This window comes from Pundamilia nyererei, unplaced genomic scaffold (genome assembly GCF_000239375.1).
Source record: "Pundamilia nyererei isolate P.nyererei 1_Seehausen unplaced genomic scaffold, PunNye1.0 scaffold00113, whole genome shotgun sequence".
NCBI lineage: Eukaryota > Metazoa > Chordata > Actinopteri > Cichliformes > Cichlidae > Pundamilia > Pundamilia nyererei.
In genome coordinates, this window is record NW_005187514.1 from 82,796 (window position 1) to 94,726 (window position 11,931).

At 37.4% G+C, this 11,931-nt stretch overlaps 1 protein-coding gene across 1 annotated transcript in view; it reads left to right on the forward strand.

Annotated features, from left to right (window-relative positions):
• Positions 1–11,931, forward strand: part of ipo11 (importin 11) — a 116,990-nt gene that overhangs the window by 19,663 nt on the left and 85,396 nt on the right. Inside the window, exons 4-7 of the mRNA XM_005741806.1 lie at positions 435–507; positions 2,306–2,509; positions 4,974–5,106; positions 5,374–5,432. Coding sequence (XP_005741863.1) covers positions 435–507; positions 2,306–2,509; positions 4,974–5,106; positions 5,374–5,432 — 469 coding nt within the window. The remainder of the gene's footprint in view (positions 1–434; positions 508–2,305; positions 2,510–4,973; positions 5,107–5,373; positions 5,433–11,931) is intronic.

An 11,931-nucleotide genomic window follows, 5' to 3' on the forward strand; every position in this document is an offset into this window, starting at 1 on the left:
GGGTAGCCTCCTCTGCACCCTGGTGACATACCCCTATATCCAGGAATGTTTTTACTACATTGGCAGGGTGTTTGGGATCATTGTCATGTTGAAAAATGAAGGTGTTGCCAATCTGATGCTTTCCATATGGTACTGCATGATTCTTAAGAACATGACCATCCGATACTGTTCATGTGCAAGAACGTCTGGCTGCTTGGAAGTAAGAAATGAAAGGTGGTTTAAGGTTTTTGCGCAGTACTGTGAAAGCAAAATTACTGTGGGGCAAGATTGTTTTAAAGTAATACTGAAATACTGTACTCATTTATCTATAGACGCTTTCAAATGTGTCTGTTTTTCTATATTAAGTGCTGCCTTTGTCTTTTTGTCAGCTTTATTGTTTCATCTCTCTCGACCTCTACTTCCTCTGAACAGCTTTTTGATTGGTTTGTTCGCAGTGCATTATCAGAAGAGGAGAAGACGTCATTGCGTGCTGGTCTAATCACAAACTTCAACGAGCCTGTCAATCAGGTGAGCAGGGAAAATAAAGAGGGAGAGGGAAATATCAAATCAAAATCAAAATCAAATCACTTTTATTGTCACATCACATGTGCAGGTACATTGGTACAGTACATGTGAGTGAAATTCTTGTGTGCGAGCTTCACAAGCAACAGAGTTGTGCAAAATACAATAACCTAAACAAGCAAAATACAAGAATGGCTACATCTGAAACTAATAAATATATGTACAATATATAATAGTATATGCATTTCTGGATGTGTATACTAAATATTTTTCTGTGTGTGTGTGTGTGTGTGTGTACACATATTTTACAAATTAAATAGAGTAAACAATAAATAAAATATATAAAAATATACAGAGTTGAGACATGTGCAAAACAGTGGCATTACTGTACAGTATGGAGTGCATAATGTTGAAGTTCCAGTAGTGAAGCTGAGGTGTCTATGACGTGTTCAGCAGTCTGATGGCCTGATGGAAAAAGCTGTCTCTCAGTCTGCTGGTACGGGACCGGATGCTGCAGAACCTCCTTCCTGATGGAAGTAGTCTGAAGAGTTTATGGCTGGGGTGACTGGAGTCCTTGATGATCCTCCCCGCTTTCCTCAGGCACCGAAATAAACATGTTTGATCATTGTATACTGATGAATAAAACACTGATTTTGATTGAAGTGCTTTTATCAAAACCAGATAAGTTACAAATGATCTGACTGACAGCATTAAGATTTTTTAGGCTGTCACAATGCGACTCCATAGAATGAGATTTGAAAGTGATGAAAGCTGCTAATTTTGCATACTGGAACTTTATTTGAAGTTTCTTGATAGACATTTTTTTGGGGGGCTGTGTGGGGAAGGTTACAACAAACAAATAATTCAGGAGTCAAGCAGCGTAATACATCTGTCCCAGGGGGTACGTGGAACTTGGCCCTAAATGATGGCCATCCATCTTGGTTTCTACAGGTTGTATGTCCCTGTGGGACAGCTCTCGAGCATCAGGACTGATCGGGTCCATATGGCAAGCAATGAATACGATTTGGACACCATATGTCTCTCTAGTTACAGCCTCTCGTGGAGTCCAAATTTCATGAGGGTGCTTTATGCTTGTGCATGAGAGAGTGAGTGTAACTTGTGTACAAATTGACTTACTGATGCTTGTGAGGATGCAAGTTTAAATACTTAACTGTGTACTGCAAGACATTCTGAGATAAATCTTTTATACAACCATAAGAACAAAAACTCACGCAAGGTTTTCACATTTAAAAAAAAAAAGGGAAAAAAAAGAAGCTATTTGGAGTGTGTTCAAATAATATAAAGAGTTTTGATTTTTATCATAAAATGTCCATTAAGTCTTGAGGTATAAAGTGTCTTTTTCATTTTGAGCTTGAAATTAATCTCGAAGTATTGAGTGTCTTACCGGCAGTTTGTGTTGGAGTAATGAGTAGACTTGAGCGATATTTGCTCAGCTGTTGGGCTCAGTGGAAAGCCAATTTAAAAAAAAAAAATATGAGAAGTGAAGCTGTTACCAGATCATGTGATGCACATTGCAGATATAGCTCAGGCACAAGCACTCTATTTTAAAAATCAACTTAATCCATGCAACTGATTCCCTATCTGTCACCAGATGCATGTACTATGTACACTGTGTTGACTGTAAAAAGTTTGATATTCTGTGTCCTATTTGTTCGAGCTACTTATTTTTAAAAGAGAACTACGTAATAAAATTCCCATCAAGTTTGCTCCACCTTCTGCTGTGTTTATGCTTTGCCCCTGGTCAACTTCTCTTTCCTGCATGTATTTTTTTTTTTCTCAACAGATAGCAACCCAGATCGCAGTACTGATAGCCAAGGTGGCCCGTCTGGACTGCCCCAGGCAATGGCCAGAGCTCATCCCCATTCTGCTCGAGTCTGTGAAGGGTCAGGATGGCCTGCAGCAGCACAGAGCGCTGTTAACCTTCTATCATGTCACCAAAACTCTAGCATCCAAACGACTGGCGCAGGACAGACGGCTTTTTCAGGATGTAAGTCCACAATATTAGCTGGTCCAGTGTTGATACAAAATTCTATTACAACCTTTTTGTTCTCCATTGCTTCTTTAGCTGTGTTTTGCTCTTTATACATCAGTTGTATATACCTGAATAAAAGGTTATGTTAGGTAAACAGTGAAACTTTCTGGATTTTTATACGTTGCAGGTTGCAGACTCCTGCTCTCTGCAATATAACTTTTTTTTCTTTGTTGCTATTTTTTTCCTCCTTCAGAAGATTTTGAAAATGAATAGATGAACACTAAGATTATCCTGAGACTTTTTAGGTTTTGTCTCTACGAGATGCTGTTTAGCTTCTGTTAGAAGCATGTTAAATACAAGATTTATAGCAAAAATATTCCCTTGTCATACATGACTCAAGCATGGTTGACTTGTTTAGAAATGGTTATCAGCGTTTCCGTGTCTTTGTTGATATTGCGTTGAGACAAATTAACTTTTGAGTAAGTATTTCTGGTGTTTCTGGTGAATACAGTGTACATTATACAATATTTTTCTTTCATGCTTGATTTAAATTTGAGTTTAAAAAAAAGGCCATTTGTGGAGAGAAAGATTTTAGAGGAATGAGATGATCAAGCAGAGGGAAGATGGAGACCAACAGAGGGTGAAAGGACATGAGAGCAGTGGCTGAGACCAAATAGTTGGATGCCAGGCAGAGGCGTCCTGTATGCCAAAATTTCTGCCCTTAGGCAACACAAGAAACAAAGGCAGCCTGAGCCCCCATTAAACAGCGCACTCATTTAATGATGCACTGATGACTTTGACACTGAAACTCCTCTCTTCCTCCTCTCCTCTTTTTTCCTCTCCTCCTCCTCTCTTCTAATAATCATGTGTATACTTTGTCATACAAACATTTTGCTTATGCTGTAATTATATTCTTGGATAGTAATTGGATAGTAATTCTAAGACTGGTAACGCTGCTGAAAGATTAAAAGTATCACTGTAGTGTTGGAGGGCCATTAGGGAGAGAAACTAATTCAGAAATCGGGTTCGCCTTAGGACCTTACAGACCTATACTTAAAGGCACCTTAATAGTTTTTAATTTTTTTATGTTCTTTTTGATTCATGGGGTAGAAAATGCAAACGGCAAGGATGTACTAGTTTTTTTTTACACAGATGTAGCACAACAAGGAATAAAAAGGGGGATAAGAAGGTAGACTACAATGCACCTGTCGACTGGAGTAGGTTGTTATATTTTTTGAATGTCTGTAACATTTGGAAACTGTGTATTGACGCTTTGATGCGATTTACCTGTTGTGCATTCACAGAATGTAATGAAACTGTAAAAACCCATATAAACAATAGCGTATTAGTCTACTGAAACACAAAGACTGAGGAAGTCATGAGAACAATATGAAGTTGTTTTCTGAACTTGGCTCATCACTTTTAGGCTCCACGGGTTGGATTAGTCTGGGATCTGAGGAATGGAAAACGACAAGCTGTAGAGAAATCTCTCCAAAGAAGAAACTTGCCAATCTTGCGGTTTCTCTAAAGAATATATCAAAGCCTATGCTGTGCTGTCAAAGTAGGGATTTCTCTTTGAACAGCCGAACATCAACTTAACCACTGATTCTCAGATTTTTCCCACTTGACTCTTGAGTGTTACCAAGAGCGCAAAGTTCCTCTGGCTAGAAGTTGCTTGCTTTCCTTGTTTGATATATGGTGTTCACAATTTTCCACAGAGTAATTTTAATGTGGGTTTGTTGTTTATCTTAATCAAATAGCAAAGACTTGACTGTTATCCCACTGCAATGTTATTGTCAAGTTTGAATAGTTAATGAGATTTAATGGTTAGAATCCCCCCCCCACTTACTCTCTTCCTTTGGCAGATTTGTTGGATGTTTTAAGAAGACATTGTCACACTTGGCTGATAGAACTGAGTGCTTTTTATCCACCTTTGATGATCTTGTTTTGCATCTACAGGAGGCTGCTATCATGGAGGGCGAAAGTGTAATTGGTTTGAGCCCAAATAATACTGAGACTATAATTGGAAGTTCATTTGGAGCTAAATTAGACCTGTTATTCACAGGTCCATCTTTCCTTCCTGTTTGTTTGAGTGTATCACCAGCAATTGAGTTTCTGATGTTCCATGTAGGGACACGCCGATTTAATAGCCGCTCGCCAACACCGACCTTGTTGTCACCATATCAACAAATAAAATGACATTTTCTGATGTCAGTGGCCGATGTTTACCTGTGGTCACATTAATTTACCGGCAAAGTGATCCAAGATGGTGTGCTGAAGGGAAATTTTTAATGTTAATAAACTAATAAACAATAAAAAACAGGTAAATAAAAACAAAAGTAGGTTCTTGTACAAAGCTACACTCATATTAGCCCAGAATTTCTTGCGCATTTATGTTGAGTGAAATGACCTCAAATGCTTTCGAGACCCAGATTAACCCAGGTGTGCCTGACCAAAATGTTAATGTGTATGTTGGCAGCTGGCATCGGGCATCTACAGCTTTGCATGCTCCCTGTGGAGCCATCACACAGACTGCTTCCTCCAGCAGATCTACGCCAGAGATGAGGCTGCGGCACTCAGCTCGCTGGAGAGGACACTACTCTCTCTTAAAGGTAGCAACACTTGCACAGACACATGCACGCATGCCACAAACCTGCATTATCATGCAAAGACATGCAGTCACCTATTAGCACAACATGGTAATCTAATCGTCATGATCCCACCATTTGATTAAAAACATAGATAATTGAACATGCAAACATGGAAGTATTAATATATGCAGCTACTTAGTGAAACACTAATTATGAGGAGATGTTGAATATAGTTAATTTTTAATTAGTGAAAATCCTGCATAGTGATGTTTTTTGTGCTCCTTTTAGTGCTTCGCAAACTGACAGTCCATGGATTTCAAGAGCCACAACAGAATATGGAAGTAATGGTGAGTCTCAAGTTATTTCAGCTGTGGCTGCTTTAGTACCTCTCATATTTGGGAAAAGCTGATATTTTTCTGTTGGTGTTTTGGGTCAAAAACGACTCCAATCACAGCGTGCAAAATATGGATGGCCACAATGATTGAAAGTGCCTTGAGCCTTGTCTCGGTTCAAAGAGTCCGGAGCTCTTCTCTCACTTCTAGTGTGAAGAAAGTTTGACTCCATGAAACTGTTAATTCAATTTAGTTTAAATCTGGTTTAAAAAAAATCTTTAGCATGTGCCTGGATAGGGCTTTGGTTTCCTCATGGCTCAGAGTTAATGGAATCATTTGCACAAACTGTCCCAGTTCTTTGAACTCCAGTTTCATATTCTGAGTATCTCCTGTTTGGTGAAAGAATAATAATGAATGCTGAACAAGAATAATTGATAAACCATGTTCCTGGTTATTTTTTGAAGGATTAAGGCTTTTTGAATTTGATTTTAGCCAAGAAAATTCATGCTTGGAATTTTAATGTATTTTAAGTACCAAAATAAAATGGAAAACATTTTGGTGCATTTACCTGTTCTGTACCTAAACGAATTGTATCTTGAGCACATTGTACAGTCCTATAATGCTGCTAACTATACTGACGATAATTATTTTTTTATCAGATAACCTTTTCAGTATAGCAAATTGAATGCACTTAGGACTAAATTATCTACTAATGCAGTGAAAAAATAGATATAAACCTTTTAGGCTTACTGATTTAAAGCTTTCAGGTGCTACTTAACATTCAGTGAAGGTAAGTGCTCTTGAGGGTCTGAAAAAAAATTACCTGAAATCGCTATACTGTATATGTAGGCAAGTGAAAAGAACATAAATGAATTCCATGTAAAACTGTGATGAGCAGTATTTCTTATTTTCCTGGATTTATGCTTTTTTTCACCTAAAGGATGCCAGCACTGGTATAACCTGTGGGCTGAAATATATAACAATATAGCCTCGGACAGATGTGACCTCATCAGATTTTTCATTAAAAAAACAACAACAACAAAACTTCTCAGTTTTTGTTTATCTTCTGTGAATTTTAACTCATAGTAAAATGTACATTTGTTACATAGTCATACACACAGTGTGATTAAATTGACAGATCCCAAACTGTTGTATTTTTGTTCTCTGGTCTTTTTTTGAAAGCACTGAGTAATCATCTATGGTACAGGCTGGAAAATGTTAGTGAACCTCTGTGTTAATGACTTCCCCAAAAGCTATTTGGAGTCAGGGTTTCCAATTAAGTAGATTAGATTGGAGGTGCGGGTCGTATGTTGTTGCACTCTGTGAAAGTAAAGGCAGTCAGTAACAACTTTGACATTAAAGATATGCTTGAAGCTATCCTGAATTGCTGGCTATTAGTAATTTATGATATACAAATATATAGGTTCTGTCAATCTATTAAAGCCAGAACAACTGAAAATTAAAAATAAATGTTAGTTGCCAAAGGGGAATTCAGTTTGTCCTTTTGTCTTTGATACAATGTAAGTCGTCACAAAAGGTCAACGAGTCATTAACATTAAAAATGTGGTCTGTTGTTGCTGTGCCGTTTCTGTCTTTGTGCTTCTGCTGTTATGTTTCTGTCATTTCTGATTTTTATTGCTTTATTTGTTTTTTTATGCTTGTAGATGGCAAGGACATTTTTATGACAGAAAAAAATGTTTACTGCGCCCCGTTTCTCCACTAATGAGACGACAACTTAGCCTCCAGGCTGAAGGTTATAAGATGGTCACAATATTTTCATTAAACGGATGTTTGCCTCATGCTTTCACTGGTTATTCCAGCTCATTGTAGTGTTTTAAAGTAAATATTTCATATTTAATTTACATTGTTGCTTTTCTTAGTAATTACTACTTTAATAGCTGTTTTCATTCTCCTGGTGCTGAATAAACACAGGAATATGCCTACCTTGAATCTACTTAGGCAACCATGTTTTAATATAACTCACTATGTTAAAATCAAGTTCTTTAAAAATATTAATATTAGGCTCCAAGTGTGCACTGGAAGAAGTTCTGTAATCTTTTAAAAATAATTAGGCGTTGAAGGTTCTCACAGAAACAAGTAAACAACATAATGCCATTATGACTAAGCACAGAGTAACTATCGTAAACTGTTTAATGCTGTATTTACACTTGGAAAAACAGTGGTTCGAACCTGACATGACAAAAAGGATTGCCATTGTGTGCAATGATCTTGTTGCCTTTCAAATGATTGCTGAAAAGATGGGGACCAGGTCTGCAACTACTCACAGTGAGGTGCAGTCTTGTGATTGAATGGGGTCAAATTTGCAATCTGCTTGTGATAAGTAAAATTGGCAAAATCCTTTGTAAACGTGTTGCCGTCTACATACGCAGAAGTTCACATTAACTACCACATTAATTACTTACATTCAGAGTCCAGCCAGAGTCTTGTAGATCTCAAAGAGAATTCCCTCCTCTGATAGGGATGTAGCTGCTGTGGATGGAGATTGATCTACAGAATGATATGGGCACTCAGCAGTCTTGCTTTTACAGTATATAGGAATATAATCGGAAAACAACCAGTTAGCAACCATTTGAGTCGACTCCCCTGTTGCACAGAGATGCGTCATAGCCAAGTTGTGCTTATTGGAGCAGACTGTCTCACATTGATTGCAATGTGTTGGCAATGGCAATTATTTGAAAAGCTGTCTGAGAGTAATTGCAGTGAGTCTGAGTCAGACCCTTGATTGTTTGGAGACAAAAGAAAATGTTTCCTTTTTCCAAAATTTTATTCCTTTCTTTTTATTGGACATAACTTAAAGTTAATGTTGGGGGAAAAGAGCTGATTCAGAGTGGGTAATGTCTCTTAAATCAATTAAAAAAAACAGTTAATAAGAAATTACCTTTTTTTCTGAATAGAAAACTTATAGTTATTCACTCTTTTGCCACGTGTTAAACTTTTTAAACCTCAGCTCAAAAGACTGATGGGCAATTGTCACTACCACGTGGGCGGGCGGCATGGACACGCAAGTTTGTGAGTATGATAACTCAAGAATAAGTGCACTGAGGAGTTTCAATTGATGTCATAGGTGTGTCTATTAGAAGGCTGAGGGGTAGCACTGGCAGTTGCCAGTATTTTTTTAAATTGTATCTAGTAACAGGAGTCTAATTTAAATTGTTTTGAATGTTTTTAGCTACTGCTCCATGTTTTTTATTGAAGTTTGTCAGAGAGTTGTGATGGTTTATGGATGTGTCATGCTTATGTGTTGATTAGTTCTTTAAGAATTTGATGAGTTGTCACCTCTCATTTTGCTCTTCCTTTGATGATGGGTGTGATGATGAAGAAAACCCTTTTAATTCATATTGCATGATCTAATTTCCAGTTCCCTTTCAAGGTCATGTTTCTGTCAGGAACTGAAATGAAGTGTCTGTAGGTTACTGGGTTGCTTGAGTTGCTTCAATGATTTTGATAGCTGATGTGTGTCAAATGTTCTATAACAAAATAATAAGAATCATGCTATAAGATGAGCCTGATATTATGTGTATAAAGGACACCGTTTATATACTATAACTTACGTTGATTGAGCACCTTTTCACATAATAATAAAACTGTAACCCTTGAAAATTTCTAGTTTTCTTTCAGATTTTAAGTCATCAGTAACAGATAAACTAATGCTGCTCGTTCCTGTCAGTCTACATTCTAGACATTTAATTTGTACTGTTTTGCTCAGGCATTATTATTACCCAACAATAGCTATGAACCAAAAAAAGACTTCTTTTTTTTTTTTTAATTTGTTGTGACACTCGGTTTTAACTAGGTCCTCTTCTTATGAAGTTATGAGGGCTCAAAAATACTGAAAAAATGAAAAAAAGAAATACAGCAAAAATTCAACCCATTCATAGCTTGATGTTATAATTCTGCATTGTTTTATTAAATATACAAAAGTTGGTATAAAAAAAACAAAATAAAACAGTTAGCCACTTATGAAGTGGTCAGGAACTGACTGACTTTACATAGAATGATCCTAAAAGGCTTGGTTAGTTGGTCTTGCTGTAGTGCTCACTGAATATAGAGACTAATTTCTTTGTTCTCCTCATACAATAGTGTGGATTTGTTTTTGCTTCCAAGGAACAAAACGAAGTGGTGTTGAGAAATAGCTCTGCAGGCTTTGTGAAGGTCTTTGAAAGTTTTTCTTTGGACACTTTCTTTTTTGGTCATTTTCAGTCCAGTTCAGTCCAGTCCTTGTACCTGACCATTTTCAGAGGAGGTATTTTTGTTAAAGCCACTTAACGCTGACCTCTGAATCATTCAAGCTTTAAAAAACACCTAATTCAAGGGATCAACTAGTGTTGTGCTATACAAATAAATTTGATTTGATTTGTGTCTACACATGACAGATAGGATAGCGAAGAACAAATTTTAAATTGTGTCTTTTACTGAAAGCACATAATTTGTTTCCATTTATTTAGTTCAGTGCATAAAACACCCCACCAAAGATGACAAACTAATATTTTTGCACCAATAAGGTGATTCCCAAAGAGCAATTAGCTGAAAACATGATATATCATGGCATGGTGTGCAGTGCCCTAAAAACAAACAAACAAAAAACTGGTTCAAGTGGATGATAAAAGAAGTGAGAAATGGATCTGACCTTTCAGCTGATCCATCTACTGTTCACTGAAGCTTCAACAAAAATGGTCTCAGTTGAGGGGTGATAATCAAGAAGCCATTTGAAAGGAAGGGAAATAGGAAGAAAAGGTTTGAGGTATGACAAATTGCACAAGAACTATACTGAAAATGAGTTCTAACTGGCAACAGGTCTTATGGAGTGATAAATGCGAACTTGAATTTTTTTTAGTTTAGATTGATGTCAGTATCTACAGGGGAGACCGAGAGAGGTACAGCACTGAGTGTGTACAGTAAAACACAGTGGAGGCTTTGTGGAGGATCCACCATCAAATACTGTCTGGAAAATGTTGTTGGTAGGCAATAGCTTCATTCTTCAGCATGGGGGTTATCCTAAACACACTGCCAGTGTAGTAAAAGCATATCTGCATAAGGTTAGTGGTTCGATGGCTGGTTGCTCCAGTCGATAAGTATCCTTGGTTGAGATACTGGACCCAAGTTGCTCTCCAATCTGTTCATTGGAGTGTGTGGAGTGTTAGATAGAAAACTCTTGGGTAGAAAAGGATTGCAAAAAGTGCATGTATTAAGTGAGTGACTAAAGCAGATTGAGCGCTCAAGTGGATTAGGAAAGAACTATATAATAACCAGTTTGGTGCATAAGAACAATGGAACACCAATCATCCTAGATTGGCCTCCACAGAGCCCAGACCTCAACATCACTGAAGCAATGTGTGATAAAACCGACATAAAGTTCGGAGAACTGTCCTTTAAAACTACTTGAAGGCTGCAAGAAAACTTGCATAAGAGTTCAGGCTGTGTTGGAGAATAAATGTGGTCATCCCAAATGTTGACCTTCAAGCTCATTAGAAGTGTGCAAGCTCCCTTTTTTGCCTTATAGACTACATTGCCATTTGTGTACATGTTTTAATATATTGCTGTTCCCATTTCCCTAGCAAACTTTTAAAGGAACAAAGCGGTGGACTGATACTTTTGCACATTACTATATGCCATTGATTTTAGTGTCCAGTGTATTCAAATTCCACATTTTCAGAAGAATGAGCTGTGCAGCCATCTCTTCTAAGTTGGCACTTCCCCTGAACTCTGCTTAGTGTGTCACAGCTCTATGGCATCGTTTATGGAGTTCATACTTGTGGTCCCATTAAAAAGTTGTTTTACAATGAATCTCTTTACACATGACATGAGCGTTCTGAAAAGATTACGTTTGTTTTCTTCTCACCACAGTGACTGCATTATTGCAGAACTGCAGTGAGTTGGAAAATACTGTCTCTAAGAATAAAGAACATTGTCACTCTGCACACAGGCTGCCACAGTGATGAATTGTAAAACTCATTTTGCAGTTGATAATCTTCCTGGCTTGATTGTCAAACAATCACTAAAAGAGTGAGGATGCAATAGAATTTCAATAGAGCTTGTTCGACATAGACAAAAAAAACACTAAAGCTGGATGAATAACATCCAGGAGCTTTCCAGCATCTTGGTGTCACTCCATTCCAAAAAGTTCTGCATTAAAAAAAAAAGGCACATTCACTTGTGCCATTGTAAAACTGGTCTGTGCCCATATACCTGATCACAGAGCTAAAACATTCACTACTTAAATTGCCACTTACTGCCTTTCCCTTAGATCTTTTCTCAAAGCGAACTAGCCTATTTGACACTCATCTGCCTTTTTCATCTCCTACTTCTCACAGTACTGCTGACATACCCATTTGATTACTATCACTCTGTATCCATTTTCCATCTCTGTTCATTTTGCTGACATTTGTTTGCTTTTCTCCTCATCCTGTGCATTCTTCCCTGGCATTGCTATTAGCCTCATTTCCCTTCCTCTTTAGTTCTAGAATATTTTTTGACATGGCTGATTTGATTGAAA